The sequence below is a fragment of the Zosterops lateralis genome (genome assembly GCF_965231275.1).
Source record: "Zosterops lateralis genome assembly, chromosome: 8".
Classification (NCBI taxonomy): Eukaryota; Metazoa; Chordata; class Aves; order Passeriformes; family Zosteropidae; genus Zosterops; species Zosterops lateralis.
Window position 1 is genome coordinate 2044112 of NC_139768.1, and position 27628 is coordinate 2071739.

Below are 27628 nucleotides of genomic sequence, written 5' to 3' on the forward strand. Positions count from 1 at the left end.
CACAGCGCCCGAGCCCCGCCAACGCGCCCGGCCCCGCCCGGGTCCCCAGGCAGCCTTCACCTGCCGCCCTCCGGCCGTGTGAAAAGCCAGGCCTCTCCTAGCGCAAGTACCGTGCCAGTGAGGCCTTGCCCGCACACGGCGTTGGGCGCCCGCAGGGAAAGGAGCCTGAGGGGTTTTTAAGTGAGTGCCCTGCCCGGAGCGGACAGAGCTTCAGTAAAGCTGTTAACACGGCTGCTTTCATTGAACCCTTACATCACTGAGCTTGGCAAAGACCTTGAGGTTTATCTACTTGAGGTTTTATCTACTTTATCTGCTCAACTGGTTTTGGGTTTGCTGCGTCTTGGTCCATTCTAGTCTATTTTTTAATGTAGCTCAGGCAACATCTCTTAAGAATACTGCTTTAAACTGTGTAAGACCTTCTTTCAGAGCCTGAGGGAGAGTGTGCTGTACTATTGAATTAGGCTCGTTTTAGAAGAATTAAGCGGCTTGCTCATTTTCTGTCATTTCGGTTTGGGCTGCTAATAGAAAATACACTAGTTTTTTTTTTCTTCTTAAGCTTGTGGGAGCCCAATGCCCCAAAGCCAGGAATAACCAGGAAGTTTCTTTATCGCTGTGGGAATCTCTGACCACTGTGGGCTGTGCTACAAGGCTTGTGGGAAAGTAATTTAACTTCTCTATTTGTCAGCGGGGAGATTAGTCACAGATTCTTTAACTCACATAAACTCTTCGGGCAACTGATGCTCCGTTTTTATCATGATTTATTGTTGCACTCTGTCCTAAGAATCTGAAGAAGTTCTTTTAAGGACCACTAATAAGGCTGGGTTTTGTCTGTAATGAGGATGGTTTATAATTGTAGAGAACAAAGATCCTTGATAGTGATACAGGGTAAAATAAAGCAAAAAAGGAACTGGTTCTTAGGCCAGTTTGTTGTTTGGATGTTCACACAAGGCTTCAGAGACAAGTATGCTGATTTGCTTTTCTGTCCATTCTGTAGGTGGTTTATGGGAAACTTCTATTTTGGAGTTAATTTTCAGTTCACAGAACTGAAATCTATCAGCTTTAAGCTACTACTTGATTTCAGTCACCTGCACATTCTCATTAGCTAAAGCTCAATTTCTGTACAAGTTCTTAACCTTTTGTAAATGCACAGGAAAGAAAGGAAAGAAGGTGGTGAGAGGTGTTGTGGCACTCAGCCCTCACCAGGTAATTATTCCCACCTCCTTCTTTAGGTTGGAATATCCTTGCACAAAGGCAGAGGTGAAATGAAGAATGTGTTTGCTCAGGCATGTAGACTTGGATCTTAAGGTTAATGTGCTTGGCTCCCACCCTGCTCTCAGCTGTGTCCTGTCTGATTTACGAGCACACCCAGTGCCAGGTTGTTTGTGACACTCTTGGGGGTGTGTTTGAGGCTGGGCATGGGACATGACACTGTGAGGACCAATTGGATCTCTCCAGGGGCTCAGTCACACATTTGTATTTGGAGCAGTGGCAGTGCTATCCTTACCCTCCTTTCCAAACAAAACTGGATTTCCCCAAAACGTTTAACGAGCTGTTTGTTGAATGCTGAGGGTAACTCAATCAGCACCTTATATTTCTTAGCCTTTAAATATTGTAAGAGATAACTAGAGAGTCTTATTTTGCACATTTTTTTTATGACTGAAATAATGTGTATAGTTTGCAGGCACTTTATTAAACTCAGCAGGCCTGTACTGTATTTCTGTCTCATTCAAGTCCTTTCTGGAGGCAAGATTATGACACTGTCTGTGTCCCCCATTCCAGTATTCTTATGAGCAGCTGAATCAAAATCACTTTGCCAGAGGGAATTAAAAATTCCATGCTTCAGCAGGAGTTCTAGTAGGCATGAAAGTGGTAATTGCAATAATAAAAGAGAAACTGTATCTTCTTTAATGTCACATAATGTGGGGTGACATCAGAAGATTCACATGTGAACAGCATCAATTTAAAAAAAAACTATAAAAAAAAGATAACTTTTTGTCTTCACAGCCAGAAATTTCACTAACTTTATTAATTTCATACAAAGTTTTGGTCTTAAGGCTACATCTGAAGAGAAAGATAAGCAGAAAAAGCTCAATACCTGTGTGGTAGGAGCTGTCTGTATGATTCATGGGCTTTGCAGCAAGGTCATTTTCAACTGTGTGTCCTTGTCAGGTATCAGTTTCTATTTAAAATGTGTGAAGTATAACTGAGGGAGACAAACAACTTGATTTAATTTCTTCTGAGCTGCTTCTAAAGCACATATAAATTTTAACAGATTACTTGTATTACAGGTAAGAGCAATAATAAACACTGTATTGTGCTTTCCTAAAGCTTCTGCAGATATAAAAGATATAAGACTGTTTTAAGATGTATATTATCAATTTCATAGTGGGTAGAGTATTTTTCTATGTGTCAGATTTTAAAATTTTATTGAGAAAAGGGATCTAAGATAAGAATCAAATACTTCCAAAGATAAAGAATCAAGTGTTTTAATCCATTATATTATTTGAAGTACTAGCTGTTTGGGCTAAAACATTCCCAGGATGGACTGGTGCTGAGTTTTCTCAGAAACTGGAATAGCTATTCCCAGTTTACATCCCAGTCTTCTTACCAGAGCAGATGAGGAGGAGCAGAGAAGCTGCAAATCCTGATCCTCCCAGGGCTCTGGATAACTCTGCCCTTGTCTGCCTGAGCCCTTCAAATCCAGGGGAATCCTGGGGTTGCCTCCAGGGCAGAGTTTGAGCCTCCATTTGACAACACACTCAGGAGGAAAGTTGATCTGTACAGGGGACCAGTTCCTGTCTGTGGTAAACTGTCTTCTGGGAAGACAAATTGATTCTGATATAAACTGCAAAATGGAATTACAGTTGTTCCAGAAAATTTCGTTTTAAGTTGTGAGCCATACCACATGAAGCACTTGACAGTTCTTACCCTTTGCTTAAAGAATTGAGATAAATTCCAAATAAAAGTTGAAGCAAGTTATTTGCCTTTGAAATGCCTATATGAGCATTTATATTTCTCTTCCTCATTTCACCAGAAATTGCAAAAAAGGCCTCATTTTCTTGGGCTTAAATGTTATGTTGTACTGCTTGATGTAGACCTTGGTAGGTGTAACTAAAAAGGTGAGAGATGGAGTTATTTTCTTATCCCAAAATGCTGCAGAAACTGTTCACCCTGAGTCGACAGATCTCTGGACAATTGCATAATAATTTCTGGGTGAAAGGGAGGATGTGGATGTGACAGCAATGTTAATTGTGGTCCTATTCACACACCTCTTGGCTGAAATCCTGTGTGTGTTAAAGGAGATGATGCAGGTGAGCAGCAACTGTGTGGGACTTCACACAGGAGTTTTGTGGGACTTCACAGGGGTTTTCCTATGTGTGAGCTGCCTGCATATTGTGGGGAAATGTACTAAAATAGTAACAAATGAAAATCTAATTATTTTCCCGATCTTTAGCTTGAGATATTCTCAAGTTCATGGTGGTTTTTTTTCTGCCTTCTCAATGCTTTAAAGTAAAAACTTCATGTCTAACTGGTTTTGGCATAGGATGTGAAAATGGAGATGGCAGTTTCTTTATCTGCAGGAAAATGTACCAGCATCCAGTCTTCAGAGTAATGGGAGATAATGTTGGTGCAGCATTTGTTCTTCCAAACATGTATTTTTTTAATGAAACAAATATACTACAGATTAAAGAGTCAATACTTTGTCTTATTAAGGAGATGCTTAGGTACCTGTGGTCTGATTATTTCATGTTTTTATGTACTACTTTACATTAAATTGAAGTTTTTCCTGACTGCTGAGTTTGAGTAATAAGCTGCTATTTTTTTCTTCATCTGTAAATAGGAATATTTTTGCTTGTCTATAGCACTGCAAAAGTAGGGAGTGAAACTCATAATTTTGCAAGTAGGAAGTTCTAGGTTTACCCTGGAAGAGACAAGGCTAAAGTGAGTCTTGGTTTTTTTTCACTTGAGGCATTGCTACAAAAATAATCTGTAGCTAAGCAAATTAATATTTGAATTTATTATTTAATCAAACATAAGATTTTTTTTCACTTTTCCAGAACTTCTGCAGATATAAAAGATACATATATATGAAATAAGATATCATTCTTAGTTCAAAATTTTGGTCATAGATCTATTAATCCATTTTTTAGGATGTGAATTTGATAGGGATTCCTACTTCATAAGTGAAAGGAAAACCTGCAGTAAGTGGCTCAGAGTAATTTTCTGAGCTTTTAGTTCATTAATAATTCTGCTGCAGAAATCAAAATATTGAATAAATTCTCATAACTAATTAATGAGTAAATATTTTTAATGAAAAGTGATTGTGCTTATGCTTATTAGCTTTAAAGATCTCCTGTCCCCGTCTGTTTATATAGTTGCTGTGCCTGATGACTGATGTTGCCAACTGGTTCCTTCAGCTCTGTGACAGGGCAGATATAAAAAGCTCTTCATGTATACAGGAGCTGATGCCCTCATCACTTGGCCAGGCAGTCTGTGGATACCCAGAAATTCTCAGTGCCACGTTTTAGTATTTGTACTATCAATATATTGATAAATGAGTATCGCCACATAATCTAATTGATAAATATTAAATGTGCTTTTTAATGACTCTTATCCCTGTAACGCCACTTTGGATTTTCAGGTGGGTGGGACAAAAAGTGACTCTCTCTGGAGGCTGCAGGTCTGACCCAAAGCTTGCTGGAGTCAGTAACAAATTAATCTGATTTCAGTGACCTTTCCATCAACGTAGCCATTCATGACAGAGGGTGTAAAGGCTTCTCCTTTCTCAATTGCTGTATCAGTGAGAATCTGAGCCAGCAGCTGGCTTGTGTCACTGTGCCATAATCTTTAGCTTTTGAGTGGTATTTCCTCATTTCTGATTTAAAAGACAAAAGAAGGCATGATATGGTTACCCAATCCTGAAATATTTGTGATTCTCACCTCACTGCTAAGTGTGTTTGAAATTAACTGATGAAAAAGCTAGTAATGGGAAAGCTGATGGAGATACAGGCATAAAGCTTCCACAGATCCACTGTGACCATGCCAGCTTTGTTCTCTGAAATAAGGTTAGGAGGAAAACAAAGTACTTTAGTTAGTTTATTTCCAGGAAATTATATTTTTTAGCAAATTCCTGTCTACTTCAGTGAATATAGCAAATAACGGATAATAGAAAGTGGTTTGCCAGGAGTGAAAAAAGAATTGTTGGAAAGTAACATTTAGAATTGAAATGGATCTTTTTTTACAACTCTTGGTGTCCTTGGCTGTCTGGCTGAAAATTATACCCAAGATCTTTCCAGCCTGGAATCGCAGCATCAGAGCCTGCAAACCAGTTTTTTCTTGGTTTAATACTCAATTGAGGATCAGAAGTTGTTGACATAAGCATAGTGTGTATTGTTTAAATAACAAACATTAAAGCTCTTACCAACTAGAGAATACTAGTCTCCTGTAGGGCTTTTGTTTGCCTTTCTATTAACAAAATCAACTTTAGCCTCTTTCACTTTGGAAGGGTCGTTATGGAAATCGAGATTGTTAAAATATGTTTGAATGCTGAAATCTTCTGTGAAATATGTTGGTGGGTGAAACCCAGATAGAAAGCATTAAGAATTGCCATTCAAGTTTGTGGATGTAGTTGAAAATTGGTATTATCAGAAAACTCCAGGAGTACATTGGATGGATTTCCTGGGGAGGGGGAAAAATAACTGGTTATGCTGGATGTAAAAATGTATGTGTGATATCTTTTCTTGGTTATCTTTCACAGACCTCAGGATTGTTCATGGTGCCCACTGGATACAGAGATCCAGCAAAAAATTACTGTTGTATAGCTCAACTCAGCAGAATCTCAGAATGAGAAAACAGGTCAGAAAAGGAAATGTTTGTTTTATTTAAATTATCCCTTCTTGAGCACACTTTGAGCAATTTTTGAAAACACTGTATCAAGTTTTTCTTGATTATTGTTTATTGTCTAATCTCATCAAGATAATGTCTGACTTACCTGTTCTACTTCATCTCTTCTGTTTTTTCCTTTGAAAGCCAGCAGGTTGAAATTAAGCTTATTTTGAAGTACTGGAAAGGTAGGGTCTCTTCATTATCATTAGTAAGAGATTTTCTGGTTTCATAAGGACTGCTATATTGTGGTCTTCTGACTAAAGGAGTTAAAATCACCATGAAATTTGTAAAAGCTTATCCTGCCTTCTTTCATCTTATCAGTTTTCACATAAGCCTGGTGTTTTTCTTCCATCTTATCAAATAAGCCTGGTGTTTTTCTTCAGATTAGTAAAGGAACACTGAATGACAATCTCAATAATGTATGCTTTTAGATTGTTCAGTTGTCATTAGAGATCAGCTTGTTTGAACAGAGGATGCTCTATGCTCACCCCAGGTTTTAGGGCTGCATTATCGCTGTGGCATTTACATCAATATAACATTGGGCTACCTAAGGAGAAACTGAGCTTCTTCCTCATGTGGCCAAAACCCTCAAACTCACAGATGAATAGGTGAAGGATGGAATTAGAAGCCACTCTCTTCACTGTTCTGTTCTCCCTAAATACTTTACCCCTCACCTACACTGAACTCATGCTTGCAGTGCAAGTCCATTAATGTTGCTCAGTTTAAGTGCAATTTATTCTTGTTTATTAGATGGCTAATTCAGTGAAGGTTATTTAAGTTAAAGAAGTTAATGGGCCTGTTAACGAAAAGAAAAAAAAAAAAACAATGCCTGTTATGTGACAAAACACTCATCTTTTTACTCCCAGAATGAGTCCTTAAGTCACAATAGAGTATAGGGCATCACCTCAGGAGTTAAAGTAATTCTTAACATTTTAAAAACTAAGGTTTGATTATGTGGGTGTGTTCTGCACAATATAAAGTAAAAGAGAACTTCCTCCAAATAGTGTACAAGGTTCAGGAACTAAACAAAACAAATAAAAAAAAAGGTGAATCAGATGCCCCTTGTTAATCCTGACTTTGAATCATTTGATTATTTTGTGCTAAACCAGCACCTGAGACCTCAAGACCCACCTTCCTTACACAAGGAAGGAATAAAAGCAGAGGAGGACAATAAATCTCACATTGCAGGAAGGGAGAATTGTAGATATAGAAATCATGTAACCAGGGATGCTGACTTTTAAAATCTCAAGAGGTAGGGTAAAAAGCTGAGGTGAAAAGGGTAGTTTTGTATCTTATCAAAAAGGTGAAGGATTATGCACTAGGGAATGGCAGTGCAATGTTTAAGTTATGAGTATGTGAGATTCACTCAGTTCTACACTTGGTTCAATGCACTGTGCAAGTAAAAGTAAGTTCCTTAGCCTTTCATTGCCTCAGTTCCCATCAAAAATCTGGATGATAATTTATTCCCAATTTCTTAAAAATACATTAAGTATTGCTTGGAACTGAGCTGGTTATACAGACTTGTAAGGTCCTCATATCTGAATGAATATAGGCCAGAAATTATGGAGCAGGGGCAGTATGTATTCTTGAGGAGAAACTCCTGGAATTTGCTTTTCTAATAAATTCATACAGTTTCTTTCCTATCAGACCTGATTTTCTTCAAGAAGTATAGGAAAGTCTTGGGTTATTTTCCAAAGTGATAATTAAAATACTTCTTGTCTTGAATGTTTAACCTTCTGCAGAGCATATTCAATTTATTCATTCCTAAGAAGAGAAATAGTAAGGTCTGATGGAACTGCATTTCATTAATTTTATGCTGAAGATGAGGAAAAATAAAAGTTATGTAGGCTTTTGCAGATTCTGTTGGATTAAAAGAATCCATAGAAATTAGTGATAGAGGAATGAGCAGAAGTTCTCTTGGAATAACAAATATTATCCATAAGCTACTTTAATGGGTCAGTTTGGATAAAAGGAATGATTGTCAAATACATTATATTTATGTTTTTCCAGCAGATTTTATTTCAATTATTTTTATACTGTATGCTTAATATGTCTGAAAAGAAGTCAGTCTTTCAGCAAGTCTTCATCCAGCAAATTGGATGATGGCACGTGAAGTGTAGGTAATTTAATTTGACTTGTGGCTGTATTTGGTTAGAAAAAATTCTGAAATGCCAAGTAAGGTGGAATTACTCAACAAGCAAAGAAAATAAATGCTGGTGTTGGCATGAGTTCTTTGGGAATGTGCCAATGTAGATATGATTGTGCTTTTTTGCTGAGAAGGTCAAATCAATTTGTTTAAAGCCATGTAGTTTCTTGAACTTAGACTTGTTTGTTTTTTTCCTGTTTTCCCACCCTAGGTCATAAAAGAGCATGAAATTGAGCTGAGGTGGAGGAAGGTGACTTTATTAGCTCTGTAACTTCATGGATTGCTAATTCTAACAGCCTTTGCAGTTGAGCTGTTCTCTGGCCCTCCTGTGTCCAGGATGGAACCCCAGGAGGCAGAGCTCTGACTCCTGAGTCAGAATGACTTTCATTCCTGCAGTCAGCTCAAACCCCTCATTGCACCAATGCTTGTAAAGCAGTACTAATCCTGAAGATCAGTGGCAAACTCCCTGCCAGTTCTTCTGCTTTGACATCTAGTTCCTGAGCTGAGAAATCGCTATTTAATTTTTAGAATAATGGGATAGAGCTATTCTTGAAGTATCATGAGTGCTCTTATTAATGTGGTAGCAAATTTCTGTCATGGAGCCTGGAACTAGACAGGAAAGTCAATGTGATGTGGAAAAGCCTAGATAACTTTTACATTGGAACAGCTTCAGTCCCCACTAAACTGTATTTTGAGCTATATAAGGTGAGCTATTGAGAATTTGAAAGAATAGTGTTTGACCTATTTGGGTAAAGTTTCCCCACAAATTTCTAAAATACTGATGTTGGCTGCAAGAGTGAAATTTTCTTTTTGGAAAGGTAAATGTCAGTCAAGACATTTTTTAAGGGGCTTTCATTTTTTTTTATATTTGTAGTTTTAAGAAGCTGGGCTCTGTTTGGAGAGGAAAAACTTTGCTTTAACACCACCTTTCTATCCAGCAGTACAGTGTTAGTGGCTTTGCAGTGCTCAGCAGTGGAGAATGCTGCTGATGGACAGCTTCCTTCTCCATGTGTACATGCTCCAAGGAAAGCTGAGGTGCCCACTAAACACTTGTCACTTGAGAGCTGCCTGGAGAAGGGAACTGCACAGAATAGCTCCCAGGATCAGAACTTTATTCTTTAAAACTTACCTGGATATAAAATGTAAGTGCTTGTTTTTTAAACTCTGTGTTTCCCAAGTTTAAGGGATAAGATAAGCATAGGTAAAGGGACTTGACAGCTGGTTCACATTAGGGATTGGAATCTTAACTTCCTTGAGAGCTGGTAAAGGAAAACTTACTTGTTTGCCTTATGCAGAAAGAAGCAACAAGTAACATCATAATGTATGAAGGAATTAAAAACTATACAGTATGATTGCCCAGTTCTTATGTTACCTCTTCCCTCTTCTATATTTGCCTTTTTTAGTGAGGAATACAATTTAAGTTGACATTGTTTTGGATGATTTTGTTTTCAGCTTCATCAAATCAAATTAAATTCTAGCACTTGTGCTCATTTTGTGAAGCTTTCCATCCATACCCATCACTTACTAATTTTTCTCTCACTGTGATCAGACTGTTCAGTTTTCTGCATGATTTTTCTGTTGGCAGCTGAAGTTCATAATATATTGTTTATATATTGTAATGTCATAAGATTCCTGTTGAGAGAACTATATTTCTATTTTGATTCTCACTTGTCTCTGAATACCTTGTATTTACTGAATGAATATTATCTTCATTTTTGAAAAGATACCTTCAATTATTTTTTAATCTAGTTTCTATCATATAAACTAAATCTCCATTTGCTGCTTTTTAGATTTGTGCTGACAAATATGATGCCTCAGTGGTTTTATGTCTTTTATTTATCTCAAATTTTTCTTCAGCTCCAGTGTTTCATTATATTTAATATGAAATGTTGCCATAATTCACTTAATGTTTTTTATGAGCACGTGGCTCCTGACACTCATTTTGATGGTACATTAGTTTTATCTGCAAGATAATTTTTTATATAAAATGTAATGTTATCATAGGTATAATTCTTGGAATGCAATGTCAGGTAACTCAGAACATTTGCCAATACAGAACAAACTGTGCTGCTTTCTGAATTCCTGTATCTCTAGCCTGTTGTAAAGGTTACTAATCTCTAGAGAAAGATAATGGATCACATGTTTAGTGTAATAGCTTTTGGAGTTTTCTGCTTTATCTGCTAATTTTAAAATCTTTTAAGGTAAGCTCATATAAACAGATTTTAATGTGAAATTCATTGGAAGGGAAACCAAAGATGTATTTACTAATTTCCTGTCATGTGCTCAATACCACAGTAGCTGTTTATTTAGATTCCATGAGCTTCCTAACACAAGGAAGTTAAACCTGGAAATACTGAAATCATTAGCTGGATACAGAGAGTACTTTGATATAGAATGGATTGCAAATTCCTTGTGTTTCTTCACCTCTCATTTTCCTCTTTATGTTTTTACAGAATGTAAAATTCGGGGGGTTTTGTGTGGCACTAAAGCACCACAGGTCACACAGAGCAGGAGCTGTCTTTCTGTAACTGATGTCACTTGACATGGAATAAACACTCTCCAGAGCTCCTTCAGTACCAAACTCATTTGTGTGTTGGGCCATTAAACAGAATTCTTGTTAAAAAGATATGTTTATAACTGCCACTTCTGTTCTATGTGAAAACTTCCTGCTAGTGTTTTTTTACAATATGTTTTTAAAACTACTGTGATTTTAGCTTTGTATAGCAGCTCACAAGGTGTTCTGCATAAAGAATATACTAATATATAGTGTGTGTTTATACATATATATATATTAATATACTAATATATACTAGTAGTCAATATTGGCCTTGTGTACATCAGTCCTATTGTTTCTATTCTATACTTGATTCTAAAATCAAGTATAGAACTTGCAACACCTGGCAGACAGAAAAAAAATTGCATTTCTAAACAGGATTACAGCTGCAGTACACAAGATGTTAAACTATGAGGTGACCATTTCTTTAATCTCTACTCTTTGCATTATATTGCAGAAAGAAGCAATTTATAGTTTTACTTCAGATTGGAGCAGCTTCTACATGATGATAAATGAATAAATAGATAAATCTCTGTTTCTGTCCTTAACTCTTCATACTTCAGAAGCTTTGAAAGTTAAACAACTTAAAATTTCTGGGGTAGCACTATGTAGTACTGCAAGTAATAAAAACATTTATAAAAATTACTGAACCAAAGGCTGAGTGAAGGTACCCAGCAATAATAGCACAATACAGATAATAATTGAGGTGTTGCCTCGGACCAAAACAGTGAAGAAAATGATGTGCTTTGACTGAGAACAAAGAGGGTTTTTATCAGTGGTGATGCTGCTGTGCCCTGCTGCTACACACTATGACTTTTAACAGTAGAGGGAGATCCAGGATGACTTGTTACATCATACCTTGAATTTTTTGATTTTGCTTGAGGTGTTTTCAGACAGCTGAATTACCATGGAAAAGGGTACAGGCCAAATGAGTGTTTCTGGCATTTAATTAATACACTTCATTCACATTTTGTTTGGTTGTGATGATTTCCTTTAACTTTTTGGAGATCAGCAGGATAGAAATTGTGATCTGCAATTTTTTGAAGTATAATCAAATCAGTCAAATTATTTTTAATAAATAGTCAAAGTGCATTTCTGCCCCAAAGTCTGAGAGAAAAGCTACCTCTGAAATAAGGAAATTTGCATCTGAAAGGCACCTTTGGCTCAGTCAGCTATGTTGATAGTTACTCAGTGTCACCTGTTCCCTGTTAAAGCTTAACCACTTTCCTAAACTAACATCCATCTAAACCACTGAATTGTAAAGGCTTATATATTAAAAAGCTAATGCTAATTTTCTTTATTTATCATATCTTAATTTTCTTCCTCGGTAAATGCCAAAAGACTTGAAAACTTTGTTTCTGTTGCCATAAGATTCACTGTAGGTCTTACTCACTTAAAAGAATCTGATTTTTTTTTTTTTGTCTTGGTTTCCTGCAGTGCCCTAGTAAATTAACAACTTTACTACTTAGGTGGAATAGCCATGAAAAGAGTGTTTGACGTTCATGCAGTTCTTCAGAGAAGTGAGTAGGTGTGTTCCTTCTGTGGCCACAACAAGGAGCAAGTGTGGGCAGTGAACCATCAGTGGTCTTTGTAATGCTGGTCACAGTGTGCAGAGACAGTTTGGCCCAAGTCTGAAGGTTATGTTTCCTTAAGGGAGCTTTATCTCTTAAAAAATCTTAAAACTCTTGACTTACAGATAGAAGAGCAAATCCTTGTCACTTACAGCTGAAGTGTATTCTTGGGGTGTGTGCAAAAGGGGAATATTGAAATAATCTTGAAAATCCTTTGCTTTTCCAAGAACTGGAATTCTAGATTTGGATATAAAAGTCAGTACTGTCGTGTAGTTAATGTCTCTCAAGAGTTTTGTTTAAATTACAATGCTCACATCCAAAGCATGTGTTTGAACTTTTCTTTTGAGACACTGGATCTATTGAAAGCTGTAAAGGCAGCTTTCATCTTCCTGAGATAGGAAAGTACTGAGGAGATCAGCTATTTATTGGATTGGATTGCCAGCTCCTTTGAACATCACAGAAATACACTAATGCTACCACAGAAAGGATGTAGCTGCACACTAGAGGAACAGATAAAATGTGCACAATGTTCCTTGTGGTGGAGAGGGAATAGGTAAGGCACCACAGGTTCAGTCCTGACAAAAAGCACTTGCTGCCATTTATGTTTGCAGGAAGGTTAAATGTTGGATCTTCTGGGGGGATCCTGTATGAACAGTGATGAAGTAAATGAAGTCAAGATTGAGCTCTTGGTCCAAAGGTGTCTTGTGGGCCTGTGTGCCACCTGGCTTCTTGTGGAGCTCCTTGAACAGCCTTGGAACATGATTTGATCTTCTAGCACTAGAAATCATAGTGCTCCAGTATGACTTCTTGGAGAGAGTGACTGATTTTTTCAGTTGACAGACTGTGAACGTGAATTGTTTAGTGAGGCTGACAAGTGAGACGTGTCCCGCTTGTCTTAAAGGCAAGAGGAAATGTAGCTTCTGTTAAGGTCTATTGCTAACATAACCCCTTGTGGTGGAGAGTGAAAGACGTTTTCCTGGCACTAGTAGGTTATTTACATGGTAATAAAATAGATTAGTTTACATGGTAAACTTCAGAATTACACCTTTCAACACCCTGTCTCCCACTGTACAAAAGCAAAAGGACAGTCTTACCTATCTATGGCTGTTGTCCAAAACAGTATCCCTTTTTTGTCTGTGAATGTGCAGTCAGCATCCAGGTTTTCATTATAAAACTTCATCTTTTTTGAGTAAGGCTTTTGTAAAGGTGAGAAAATAATATTGGTAGCTTTGTATTTTAAATGTTTCTTATGTATGTGTATCTATTTTCTGGTCCTAATAAGTCAAATCTACCAGCAGTTAATCTGATGGAAATCAAGCTATTATGATCTTTCTTTAGCCAGTTACCTTGCTTTTATCTTAGGTCCTGTATTGTTTTACCCACCTCTGTTTATCAGGTTTCAGTCCCAACATAGATTTTCATTGGTAATGACACCTGTGGAAAATTTTCTGCAAACTAAATAGTTTTTCCAAAAAAGCCACAATGTTGCCATTCGAATATTGTGGGTGTTTTAATATGCTGAAATAGATGGAACAATATCTTTCTTGACAGAAGGTATTGCAGTTGTTTAAATAATTCTCAAAAATAAGGGTTTGGGGAATGAGTGTTCTTCAACAAAACGTGCATGGCACGTTTGTGTCTCTTTGACCTTTTACCTTTATCTTCTACTCAAAAGGTCGGTGTTCTCTAGAACTTTTAACTTCTTTTGTTTGTAGCAGCCACTGGATGCTCATATCTCCTTAATGATATGTTTTTGTGTATTGCAAAACAAAAATCAATACATAGCATTTACTTAAGGGGCCATCTCAAAAGGCACAAAGGCAGTGAGGAAAGAATTACCAAGTTATTCACAAAAGTCTACTACCTTTACTCCAATTTTCAAACACAACCAAGACTGTCTCAATGACTGAATTAGAAGTGTACTATCAGTGTTCAGATTTTTGCATCATTTGGTTCCAATAATAATAATGGTAAAATAAAACAGCTGATGCAGCTGCTCAGTAGGAGCCTTTATATGATCCAAGCTTGGATTTACAGAAGAGATGTCTTCTATTCAGATCCAGGTAAATATTTTCCTTCTACAGCACAGCTTTAGAAATCTTCTTGCTTGCCTTCTTCTTGTATATTAATAGTTCAGTAACAGTTATGAAGAACAACTTGCCTTTTCTTACTCAGTATTTTGATATAACTTCTTTTTTTTCAGTGTCAGACTGTGGAACTGCTTAGAACACTGATTTCTGGTTTAAAGTATTTCCCTGCTGCTTCAGGAGTATTTAGGAAGGTTTCTATTGTGAGACCTAAACCATAGGTGTTCTGTATTCTAAAAATCACCTTGTTACTGCAAGTGCTCCAAATAAGGGGAAAAAAATGGATATCTCATATTTTATGGCTACATATTACTGAATACAGATTTTATGTACTTTTTTTGTATTTGTAAACCAGCTGTACCTATCTTGACTCCAAATGGTATTGTAATCATCTAGTAATAGCCAGTGAATGGATTAGTATTGCTGCTATTTAACTTCAATAGTAAGTACTAGTAGAAATTATTTTATGGTCAATAATAACCTAAGTACCTCATTTAGAAGTAACTTTATACTAATTACACATACTACTGTAGGCAAATGGATGGAGGCTTGTGATTTTCATCAGTTTTGATGTCTTGATATAGCACAGGTCTGGTTGACAGCAGCACAGTATTCCATGTGCTAACATGGTGCTACTATGTGACCCAAATATCCATCCTGGTGTAAAATTGCATTTGGTTAAACAGGTCAGTTATGGACAGGACTAGTCTTTGCCTGAAACCTTGTATAATAATTCAGATAAAAGGGGTTTGGTGGTTGTACAGCAATCACCAACCTACAGATGACAGAAATCAGACCTATCCTATTCATTCCCCAGTTTCCATGTGTATGTTCTCCCACATCTGTGGTCCCTTGACTTCTTGTTAGTACCCACCAGCCTTGGCTAACACAATCCACATAAATCTCCTTGAGCTGCTGTTCACCTACGCGTGTAATCTTCTTTTAAGCCCACTTGATACATCCCTCACTCTTATGTAGAGTAAGTTTGCTTCAGCTACAAGTTGCTTGGCTTGATTTCTTCTGTCAGTTTTTATTTTCCACTGTGTTCCTCTTAGTGTGTGTTTGGACCAAGCTTATTGATTGAGTGGATAGGTGCTGTCGTTGGTGTATTGATCCACTTGGAGTGCCAGCAGGAGCTGTTGGCAGAAGAATCACCCTTCTTTTTCTTGCACAAGTTGCAAACAAAGGGTAATGTGTTCATCACTTCATACCAGAGTTGTTTCAGTTTCTGAGTGTATGAAACTGTTACTACACTGCTTGCTGTTTCTTCTTTCAAAGTTACTGTACGGCTGCAGTACCTGTCTTTTTAAAAAGATCATGCTGAATTTTGGAGAGAGATTTGAGCAGCGTGGTGAAAGTGCCAGAAGAGTTGCCTGTGGTGTTATGAGAATTCTGCATCAAGAATATTTTTCTGGTTTTCCTTTGATTGGCAACTGTCTTAGTAGATTTTCTTCTCCACAATCACACAGGTTGAGTTGTTGAAAGAAGAAAAACCCAGCCAAACAACCCTACAGCTTGAATTGAACTGAAACGAAATACTCTGAAGATGGCTATGAATAATTCAGTTTCCTCTGTTGTAAGGTAGATGAATCAATCCTTTAATTTTTTATACTACATGTAGGAGGAGTATGAAATCGAGTATGTGGACAAGGGAAGGTAAAGTTCACAATGGAAGTTAAAATTTATAATTTAAGGAATATCCTACTTTATGTGTTTATTACTTACCTGGATAGCTTTTCAGCAGGTAAAGGACAATATAATATTTTTGTGCATATTTTAGGGATCAAATAATTAACCATTTAGTATTTAGAATGTTCATCATCAAGCTGCAGCAAATTAAAGTAGGAAGTTAAAAGAATACACTCTTTATCTCCTAAAACTGTAGTGTTTCTAGAAGGGGGAAGAACACTTTTGCATTATATTGCTATAGTCCTTTGTCTTCTGATGCATTGCTGTCTTTTATTTCTGTAATTTTATTTGTAGCTTGAAACTTTGTAGTATGGAACAGACATAAAGAAACTGGAGGTTGAATTAGTGTGGTTTACTTTCAGTGTGCAGGGTTTAAGTAAAGATTTGATGAGTCTGTTTGGATGTAACTTCTCAAAACAGAGATTTAGGCATGTGGCTACTGTGAATATTCAGGAATGATAGGAAGCTGAAGCATCAGAACATTTCTAGAGTAACTATGGGAAGAGGATTTTTAAAGCTATTTAAAATTTTATTCTATGCGCAGCAAATCACTAAAGATTAGCAATCTGTTAATGACAGTTCATTTTAAAAACCTTTAAATTTAGAATTCCTGCCTTACTGTTTAGATTGGAGGAAATACACTGTGTAGCATAATATATTTATGTGTATTAAACTTCAGTTGCAGTGTCTTGCAAATGCAGAACTTGCTGATGTAGTTGCTGTTTTTTAATAGATCATTGACCCGTCAATCAGACTCTGACCATTTCAGAGATAAAAAGCTTGGCTTTCATTGGCTGTTAGGAAAAGAGCACCTTTCCACAAATTAGGAAATGGTGTAATAATTAACAGGTATAATGGATATGCGCATTCAGGTTTCAGTTGTATCTTCATGAGTTTTAGCTCCTGTTATCTGTGGTGTAGTTAGTTAACCCACTATCTGCCCACATATAATTTAACAACATTACAAAATAGATGTTTTTTGTGGCAGTATGAATTTATGAAATGATTTATAGTTTTTTTGCTCACCTTTTAAAATCTGTAGTGAATTATTCTTTTGGACTTCTATTTATAACAAGATACAGAACTTCACTAACAAAGCTCATGAAGTGAGTAATAATTCTGTTCTAAAGCAGCAAAGCAAAGGTTCTTTAGACAGTTTTGTGTACAGAGAATTTAGGTAAACATTTTTTTGATTTATAGACTTAAATGATTTTAGGTACAGATGATTCCTAGTACAGGAAAGAGTTGGACATCTTTGACCCAAAAAGTCACTTGGAAATTGCCAAAGCAAATAATTTAGTAGTGGACCTATTACATGAATCAGAAAGTTGGCATAGGTCACTTACCATTCCTAAGGTAATTTATGTTTATAAATATAAACTACATTTTAATTGCAGACATTCATTAAATAACATCAAGATTCAGTTCCTTCGGTGTGATCATAGAAGAGCTCAGATTGGAAAGGTTCTTAAAAATCATCAAGTTCCACACTCCCTGCTATGGGCACATTTCACAGGTTGCTCAGGGCCCCAAACAACCTGGCCTTGCATGTCCTGGCACTGCAAAATGTGAATCAGGAAAGCAAATCCTGAGCTTAGAGAAGTTACAGAACTGGAAAGTTAAGGAAAACTTTCTGAATTTTTGTGTAACTTACACACCTTTAAACATGTCAAAAAGCAAAAGAGATGTGATACTTAAAATGAGGGGCTGATAAATTACTATATAATTGGACATTTACCAGGTTCATTTGAACTGATAGTAACATTTTCTGTTTGCCACAGATCTGTTACTAGGCTTTTTACATTCATGTATATTAGGTAGCCTTTTATCTGCAAAACTTATTAGCATCACTTCTTTAGGGATTCAGCCTCACTACTATCACTTTGCTTTGTCTTTCCTTTACCTGATCCACTACTTCAGTGTTGACTGTGAATTCTGTTCTTCTGATTATTTGCATATTACCATTCTTTATATAACTCAAAGCTTTCACAGCTTTGGGTACTGTCCTTTAAAAACTACCATTTCCTGTGACTAAATTTAAATGTACAACTGCAGAAGTTTGGACACTCCAATGTTTTAAGTGGCATTTATAAATATTATTTATTTTGAGCATAAAAGTGAACAATATCAGTCACTGTGTTTTGTAGCCTCTGTGTATTTTGCCCAATCTAATTTTAGTGATTGTATATTGCTTTTGCAGTGACAGCAATGATACACCAGAGATAAATATTCCAGGGTGTTTGTGGTTTTTCCACATTACAACAAGCCTTAAGAATGTGCAGATTTATCGACCCCTAGTGGGGTTGTTAGGAAAATGGTTGCTAATTTAATTAGTGCTAAATGAAAAATTGGCATGTTTTTTCAATGCTGCAATTTGTTTTAATGGTCTTTTCTTTCTATTTACAGCTGGATTAGCTCTCAAATTTGTTCTGGTGGTCTCTACATCTGCAGAATTGCCCATTGAAGCAACTTCTATTAGCAACAGCACTCCCAAAACAAGTAGCTGTAATCAGCATTTTAATGGATACAGTTATAGCTGTTTCTGCATATTTTAAAATTATAACTATACAGAAGAAATTTTTTAAAACAAAAGGTCTTCTTTTTGTGTGCTGTGTAATGGGGCTTACTTTTAATTAGCTAGAAAAGCTGGTAATTTCTTGAGTAGTTTGATACTACATAAATGAATTAAAGAAAGTCCTAGATCACCTGCTCAAGCTTTGCTGATCTCTTAGTGGCTATTAAATAATTATGATTTATCAGTAGTAGCCTGAAACAGTGATTTCAGGCTAAAACAGCATGTAAAATATTGCATTTCTAGCAAACTTTAATTTTAAATAGCTCTAGTGCTTTATTAATTTAGTTGAAACTAATTTTCTGGGAGATGAAATGATCTCCTAATTGTGCTGTTGAAGATTTCTTACATTTATTTCAGATGAGTTAAAATCAAATACTGAATAGTGAAGTCACATTTGACTGTTTAATTAGCAATAATACATGACAAACAGGTCAATAATTAATTTTAACTTCACTATAATGCATTTCTATATATCAGAATCAGCATCTAGGTATTGCTGTAAATTTATTTTTCTATGCAAGTTTGACACATATAAATGTTAAAAATTTCTAAAATAAATTTCCCTGTATGTCTATTTTTATAGAGTTTAAGTAGTCAAGTATTTTTCCCAGTTGAACTATGAAATACTCTGATGAATTGTAATTGTTTTTTAAAATTGTAAAGAAAAAGAATTTATTTTCTTTTGCATTTGCTAGTATTTATTATTGTGCTCACTGCATCTTTAAAGTCAAACTTACACAGCAGTAAAAAATGTCAAAAAGGCCCCAAATTCATATTTTTGTGGGAGCACCCAGTGTCCCAAGGCCACTGGAGGGGTCAGAGCCAAGTAGTTCAGGCTCTGGTGGTGAGAAGTGGCGAGAGCTGCACTGTGTGTGTGATACAGGTGGGTTTGGTTCTGGAAAGGTCCTGAGTGCTCCTGCCCCCTCAGTGCCCCAGGCACAAAGCTCCACACTCACAGCAGTCCCTGCAGGTGGGGACAGTGCTCAGCAGGACAGGCTCATAGCAAAAGATTTGACATCTCCTGCCCCTGTGGCAGTGACTTGTAGCAGCACAACTAAAAAGAGCACAGGTTTAACTTGCTCTGATTGTCAAGTGTCCAATGATAGATACACACCTGCAGGTGTAAATGGGCCTGCAGATCAACACCTGCCCCAGAGCTGTGCAGAATCAGCTGGACAAGAGAGAGCATCATCTGTCTGCTGCCCAGACCTCCCTGGGAGAAAAGCCAGTCCTTCAGAAGTCAACAGCTCTGACATCTCTGCTTTGGTTGCCAGTACTGAGCAGGTCAGCATCCATCTACACTCTGTGGGACTTCAGGCAGGTCACAGAAGGGAGCATCATGAGCACCTCAGTCAATATATGGATGTGCTTTTCCAAAAAGGTCTGGAATCCAGACCAAAAGAGCCAAATGACTGTGCAGGCTTCGCAGTGTCAGCAGACACTGAATTTCGTAGTGTAGTGACTTCCAGTCAGGTGGCTGTCTTTGCACAGAATGAGATGCAGGGAAGAATTGTAGAACTATCAGAAATAGAAGCAGGCAAAAAGGCTGAGGAACGACAGTATGATCACTTCCAATGTGATTCTGGTGTTGGAACATGTACTACTAATGTGACTGAAAATGAATATAAGGAAGAGCATGAAAGTTCTCTTGAACTTTTCAGTTCTGAGGATGATGGGGAAAATGTTCCAATTAAAACTACAAATCAGGAAGAAAGTGCTCAGGAAAATGCAGAAAAGTTTCAAGAACTTAATGTTCCTGCTGAGCAATTTGTGAATGAAATCCATATTGAGCCACTGAGCTCTGGAATTCTGTGCTCTCAAGGGACCTGTTCTCACAAGAACTCCTCTAAAAGACCCCGCAAGTACGAGGATTCCTTTCATCTTTTTCACTCAGCATTTAAAAGACAGCTGAAACCCAAGAGAGCTAAACTGAATTCTTCTCCACCTGGTTCTGGGGTGAGAGTGGATCCAGATAGGATGACAGAGTTCAAGAAACTCCAAAAGAAACTATCACTACTCAAGGACTGCTGCAGCAAAAATCAAAAGTACAGTATTTTGGTTGCAGTTGTACATCCTTGTCATATCAAAGAAATACAGATGAAGACTAAACCAAAATCTTCGTGTAAAGTTCCTGTAGCAACAGTTGTTGTTATTGACCAGTCAGAAATGGAGAGAAAGGTGGTGCTGTGGCGTGGTGCTGCATTTTGGTCCCTTACTGTGTTTCCTGGGGATATCATACTGCTTACAGGTGAGAGTTCTTTTGTTTGCCTTTTAAAAGTATGGATCTTGAAAATACCTGTTTAAAGTAGAAGAATGTAACAAGTAATTTGGAAATGTGGCTCCGTGTTTGTAAGTTGTTTTTTACATCACTTTCATCATTTTGAGTTCTCAGTCATGCTGCCAGTGGAGCATTGACTGTTCCCTGGAAGTTTTCCCTCAGACACAGCTGTGGAGAGTCAGGGCTGTTCTGTAAGGAGTCAGTGTTTTAAAACATTTGTTCCTGAAAAGTACAAGTGCTGCTACAAACCAGACTTAAGCAGTGTTCTGCTAGGAGGCTAATGAATTTAAGAATTACATCAAACCAATGAGAAAATTTTATTAACTCATTGTAAATGGTATTGGTAGATTTAAAAAAAATAATCGCTGTGTTTTCAAGTGATCTCTTTCAAATCTTGTGCCTTACAGTCTGTATGTAAGATGGTTATATAGTCACAAAAATATGATACACTTCAATACTGTCGACAAATAAGTTGATAAGGTTGTTTTTTTTCTTGCAGATATAATAATTTATGAGAATCATTGGTGTGGAGAGGTCATGCTTCAGTCTACATTTACCAGTCAGTTACTGAATCTGGGGAACTGCTCAGCTCTCAAGCCAGAGGAATGTAAGATTGTAGTGCCTAAGCTGCCATGAAAATCACAGTAAAAGAGCAATTTCAAGTACTCCATTTTGTTGGCAATGGAAATGTGTGCAACTGAGAGGTATAAAACACAATAGAAAAGTATGACAGGAACACCTGAGCACAAGATGGGGACTTGACATCAGATAGGCATGTAGAGATCATGGTAAAGTTGGATGGCTGCCACTCTGAACTCTAAAAAAAAAGTTTAGTTTAGGAAAGAGTAGTTATCCCTGGACCTGGCAGTACCCTGAAGTACAGTTTAATTTCAGATCAAGTGTTACATATCTCAGGGATTTCTTGCCTTAAAATTATTCTTAACCCTTTTGATTTTGTCAGTGTAAACATGTTCCAAGTCATAAGTTTTATACTTCTAAGCATAAAAAAAAAGTATGTGACTTTACCTTTTTTCCATCTAAGTTTATCCTCTGGTGGATGGTGGTGTTCTCCATGGGTTATTGGCATACATATCATCAGAATTTCCACACTTCAGAGACATTCCACAAAGGCAAGTTCAGAGGCTGGATGGTGTTCAGTATGTGCAGCTGGATCAGCTCCAGCCAAACACTTTGGTGCACTCAATCCTGAAAATCATCAATATTTCTGTGTTAACAGGTAAGTTCATGCACTGGACTTCAACTTCTGCAATAGGTGAAACTTAAATAGTAATTTTGCAAGGCAAAATGTTGCTCACTGCTTGACTTCAAGCTTTGCATGAAATTTGATCAAATTGTACTATCATCTTGAATTAGTAAGATACAAATTCCTACCCACATCATCAATATCTACAAATATCAAATTCTACAGAAGTTATGGGAACTTCCAATTACAACTGTTGCTAGGAGAGTACAATTTCTTTCTAGTCAATACAAGTCAGGATTTCAGGAGCTGAAAGATGCTCAGATACCTCCTGCTTCAAAGGGAGTTTTCCAATTACTGAGTACTTAGATGGATAAAAGTAAATTAATATAGTTTGTGCAGTCCCTCAAACTAGATTCCTGTTGCAGAAGAAATCAGGTTATTTTCTGTTCAAAAGATATTGTAGGTGTATTCTTCTTTGCTTTTTAATTTTAGCATAAAATGTGATAACACCATGATTTCACCATAATACTGAGGCACATGGGATTTGTGTGCTTATATGCTTTTTAATGTAATTTCAATTCTTTTCAGAATCTGTGTACAGCTACAAAGGTGGCAACCAAAGAAAAATTATTCTAACAGTAGAACAGAACAGAGGTCAACACTATAGGATGGTTCTGTGGGGAGCAGGGGCTGCCTGGTGCCCCCAGCTTCAGAGGAAAAAAGGTAAGGTCCTTGTACCTGTTGGTAGGTGTAAAAGGATTTGTGTGGTGCTGTTGGTGCCTTTTAAATGTTCAGCTGGCAACATCTCTCCATTCAACCTTTACATATTCCCCTTGGGAGGGTAACATGTTTTATGCCAATTCTAACATGACTCCTCTGTTTAGAAGCAGTGCCATCAGCAGCAGAATTCGAATGTACTTTAAAAGACTGAGAAGGCATAAATATTTAAAAACTTGAATCTATATACAAGATGCACTTATTTGCATAGTGCCTGGTTATATAACTATTAAAAAAATCCACAAGCGTTAACTGTGTTACCAGTTTTGCTGGGTTTAGCATGAATTGCTGAGTTTTTTCTACTCCTTTTTTTCTCATTTTCTACTTTCCACCTTACTCGTGTCAGGCTTTATGTCCTGATGGTCTTGAGATCAAGTTCAGCTGTAACTAAGTAAAAGCATCTCTTATAAGAATTACATAGATTGTGTTTCACCAGTGGCTACTACCAAATTTTGATTTATTCCTAGTCTTGTTCTTTTAAGATAAGTTAAACTAGGTTTGTGTTTAATTGTGGAGATAGAAGATTAAAAACCAGGGATATATTAAAAAATGGAAGTCGATTAATAGCATGAAGATTTTTTTTCTCTGAGACGTTGCCAGCATTAGAGCTGACAACAAATTTCAGAGCTGGTTTCTATTTCAAAAGGCCGAGTTGTCTTGAGAGCTGAATTTGGTAGAGGTGAAATGAAATTTCTGTTATGGGACAACTCATGCAAAATTTCTAGGGAAAGGGAAAACCTTTGTGTCATCACACCTAAAATGAAGTTGCCAGAGCTGACCATATGAGAATGTCTTCTGATTTGTTTCTCAATCTTGTAAGTGACCTTGGCTTCCTGTAAATTAGCCATGGTATAGAAAGTGTATATATATATATATATAAACTCTTCTGTTTGCTTTTTTGTTCTGTAGACCACATATGGGACTTCAAATACCTTTTGGCTCAACGTAGTTCTGTCTCAGGTGACTTGGAACTGCACACAACTCCATGGTCATCCTATGAGTGCTTGTTTGATGATGACAAAAGGGCAGTTGAATTTAAAGAGAAGTTTCAGAGAAGTCAAACATCCCTCGTGGAGCTGACAAGGCTCTCGGCACACCTGGAAGAAAAATGCTCAGGTAAATGTTACCCATAGCTCTGTAATTTGTGCCGTGCATAAGTAGGCAAAATAAATGCTCTGTTGATGGAGTAAAATGGTTCTTTTTTTTAAGGTAGCCCAGGTCTGGTTCTGAATTTATTCTGGAGGTTGGTGCTCTGTACTTGGCCAGACTGAATGCAGCCTTCATCCCATGAGCCCAGGGGGAGAGAGAGGTGTGGTGTGTGGTGCCATGCAGAGGCAGCTTTGGGACACAGAGGAAATGCTGAATTTTGTTGTCCACACCAACCAGTCCAGTAATGATGTGACTAATTACTGAAAGTTTATCAGTGTTTCTCAAAAACTGGAACTCTCTAAACTAAAATAGGTACTGCTATTGAAAACTCCTTCCAAAAGGACAAAGAAGATATTTTACACAGTCATATTCTCCCAGATAAACCTAGAAAATTGCTATGGTTGGTGTTAAATTCTAGCAAGTGATTAAAGTTGTTCTTGCAGCATTTAACTCTAGTTTAGATATAAATAGTGAAAAGCTGAGTTGTTTAAGCTGTGCTTTTCAGTGTCTCTGAAACAGTGGAAGAAAATCACTTGGAAATTCTTTGCACAATTTTGATCTCTTATTTAGGCACCTTCTATAGTGGTATCTACTGATGTAGTACCTGAAAATGTAGTACTTTTATACATTTAAAAATAATATTTAACCACCAGAATTTTTCACTGAATAAAGTATCTCTAAAAGTTTGATGATGTCTTAGCAAAGGGGAAAAACGGAGAAAAATTTTCATAGGAATTTTGGTTTTGAATCAGCCCTTGCCATTGATTTTGCTTTCAGTTCTAAATAAAACTTAATTCATATTTGAATTGCTTTTTAGGAGTGATTCGAGTGAAAGCCCATATCTTGGAACTGAAGTTTACCATTTCCACTGGTCAGTACAAGCAACTCACCTTCTCTGCTGACACCTCACTGGAATGTGTTTTGGCTTCTCTGCCTATGATCACGTATTCAGGTTGTGCCAAGTGTGGTTTGGAGCTGCAGGCAGATGAGAACATGATCTACAAGCAATGTATTAGATGTTTGCCTTACAGTGAAGTAAAAACATTCTACAGGTAACCAAAATAGAGCTAAAGTAATGTGTATTATTAAGGAGGTAGACTTTCTCCTTTTTTTATTTTCCCCATATCTAAAATTCATTATTTAAGGTATAGTTTGCAATCCTGCCTCTCTAATATATTTTCAAGTTGTTCTTGAGTTGCTTATATTGTCATTATTTATACATGATATTCTTGGTTTATATCTAACTTTTTCATTTCTTTGAATACTATATCATGCAGGAATGATGTTTGCCCAGTACTTGTCAGATAAAGCTAAGAAGGAGTAGAAGCTTGAGGACCAAAGGAAAACTCCTTGAGAATCTTGTTCCAGCCTAAATCTGAAATCGTGTGAATGCAGAACCATGTTTTTAAACTGATTAGTCAGTTTAAGCTATGCAGAAATAATATTGACTAGTGTTTTCAACATTCTTGCAGAGCAGAGATAGTGAGTTATCACCAGATGGCACTGTGAGACACATATATTCACACTTAGAGAAAATAAACTAAGTGGATCCAGTTGATGTAGGTACATCTCTATTAACTAATTGTTCAGTTCTCACATTTATCTTGAGCTTTTGAAATGTAATTATCATAGTGACTACAAAGACATTTAGTTAGAGATTATTTATTGAGACAACCATGGATGGAATAGAATTCTACAATATGTACATTTTCTATCTAAATTTTTTTCTCAAATTCTTTCTAAACGCTTTCATGAGCTTAATGAATCATTGACTTAAATACTGTTACTTGATTACTTAATATTACTATTACTATATTTAAGACTATGACTTAAATATCTTATTTATCTTACCAGGTAATGATTTAGTGTTTTTCCTCTAAGCAAAATAGTCTTGCATCTTTATGTGCTGTTTGTTTTCCTGTGAGGGAGGATTAAGTGCAAAGAGGTTTTTTTTCTTAACTGAAAAGGTTCTGCCAGTGTTTCATAAGACTATAAAATCTCAGTGGGCATGAAGGACCTCAGTTTGCTCCTGCCCAAAAGGGGGTAGAAAAATGATAAGGATTTCCAATGTTTGTGTTCTCAGCATGGAGACACATCTAGATGTAGAATTTACATGTCCAATTTTCCTCAAACTGATTCCAGTGCTACAGGTTTGACAGATGAGTACATAGAGATTTTCTCATTTCTCTATTTATTGGTGTTATGTTGCAGAGTAAGAGTAAATTGTAGTGTTTTTAAAAATTTTGCCTCAATAAAAACCAAACCATAACAGCTAACTTTCATGAGACTTTGTTTTTTGATCTAGACCTGCTTTGATGACAGTAGAAGATGAAGGGTATGAAATTTATGTTCATGTGGCATCTGAGTTGGTGGAAAAAATCTTCCTCAATATTCCTGCAGACTGGCTGAAGAGATTAGTAGGTACTGATTCATTAATTACTTGTGATAGAAACAGGCAGAAAAGTTCACAATGGAAGCAAAATTTTTAATCATTGACAGTTAAAAAAAAAACCCTAAACAACCAACATCAAAGAATATTTCAGTAGCTGTGTGACAAACTCACAATTTCAGAGGAGCAGTTGCAACAGCAGGAGGTGAGATGGTAAAACACCTATTATGTAACAGAATAGTTGTAGTTATGTACCTAAATATTCAATAACTAAATGCATTCCTTCTTTGCCAAATAGAATCTCTTAGGAGCTTTTATAAGCAGCTGGAATGTTTTCATGGTGTGAAACACTGAGCTGTGTTTCAGATAAGCTTCACTTGATACATCCTGTTTGACTTGAGAGGTGTTCTATGTGATTCACAGGTGTTAACAGTTTAATAAGAAACAAGCTCAATTCATTGCTTTTTAAAAAGGAATTAAAAAATAAAAGGTAACTTTGTGTTCAGATGTTGAATTTCACTTGCAATAATTGGAGCTTCATTCAGGTAGAACTTGAATGTGAGGTGCTATTGTGAAAATGGAATGTAAATTGAATTGTTTTGTGTTTTGCAGTGCCCTCTTCAGATATAACCTACAGCACAATAGTAGCAGACCTGTGTCATTCCCTGCTGGCAGATACAGCAGCATCCTATTTGCTGGAAATCAGAAGCCACTTTGTGCTAGATGAGAACAGCTATCCTTTGCAGAAGGATTTCCATCTGCTAAATTTTCATCCTGATCTTTGACCTCTGCACTAACTGAAGAACAAAGACCATAAGGACACACAGATGGGAAGCAGAAGAAAAATGACTTAGCTGAAGGAAGCAAATCTCTTTAAAAAATTATAATGAAGGATTTTGGTTTTAACTTATGGAAAAAGCAAAACCATCAAAAGGACCGGTATGAAATATCTGGTAATATTATATAGAGTAATACTGATGAATTTTCATAAAGTATATTTTTATACATGTATTTTTATGTTACTAATTATGTTAATAAACTCCAACAATTTCTTCAGTATCTGTTTTCCTTTTTCTCCTCAGAAAAGTTCACTACTATTGAGAGACTGAGTTTCCCTTAGACTTGGCATAATAGAGGAAGACAGACAGAATTCAGTAATATTTTAGTTATACAATTTTTGTGTGTCTTATCCCATAGGATATCTGTAGCTTGGTGTTTTTCTTCTGCTGTTGTTGTTTAACAGCAGAATTTTTGCCATTTACCCTCAGCATTTTGCTGCTGCTCTTTTCTCTTGCAAAACAGAACTGTCTTGTAATCATTGCA

At 36.6% G+C, this 27628-nt stretch overlaps 1 protein-coding gene across 4 annotated transcripts; it reads left to right on the plus strand.

Moving 5' to 3' along the window:
• Nucleotides 1-71: 71 nt before the first annotated feature.
• Nucleotides 72-27352, plus strand: SHLD2 (shieldin complex subunit 2). Of its 4 annotated transcripts, none has more exons than XM_083866500.1 (12): nt 72-180; nt 5759-5856; nt 8971-9174; nt 15714-15825; nt 18340-20756; nt 21286-21393; nt 21829-22023; nt 22579-22713; nt 23677-23883; nt 24734-24968; nt 26222-26337; nt 26918-27352. In XM_083866500.1, the coding sequence occupies exons 5-12, from the start codon at nt 19259-19261 to the stop codon at nt 27088-27090; spliced, it is 2667 nt and encodes an 888-aa protein (XP_083722626.1). In that variant the 5' UTR covers nt 72-180; nt 5759-5856; nt 8971-9174; nt 15714-15825; nt 18340-19258; the 3' UTR covers nt 27091-27352. The 4 variants fall into 4 exon arrangements, with proteins under 4 accessions (XP_083722626.1, XP_083722627.1, XP_083722625.1 ...); XM_083866501.1 differs by having other exon boundaries at nt 8974-9174; XM_083866499.1 differs by lacking the exon at nt 8971-9174.
• Nucleotides 27353-27628: the final 276 nt, after the last annotated feature.

What these genes read in the sequence shown, in the direction of transcription:
- SHLD2 (XM_083866500.1), top strand. Translation starts at nt 19,259, where the DNA reads ATGTCAAAAAGGCCCCAAATTCATATTTTTGTGGGAGCACCCAGTGTC. An exon ending in AGCTCTCAAGCCAGAGGAAT is followed by an intron (nt 21,394 to 21,828) that starts GTAAGATTGTAG and finishes TTTCCATCTAAG; the next exon opens with TTTATCCTCTGGTGGATGGT. An exon ending in CTGGCTGAAGAGATTAGTAG is followed by an intron (nt 26,338 to 26,917) that starts GTACTGATTCAT and finishes TGTGTTTTGCAG; the next exon opens with TGCCCTCTTCAGATATAACC.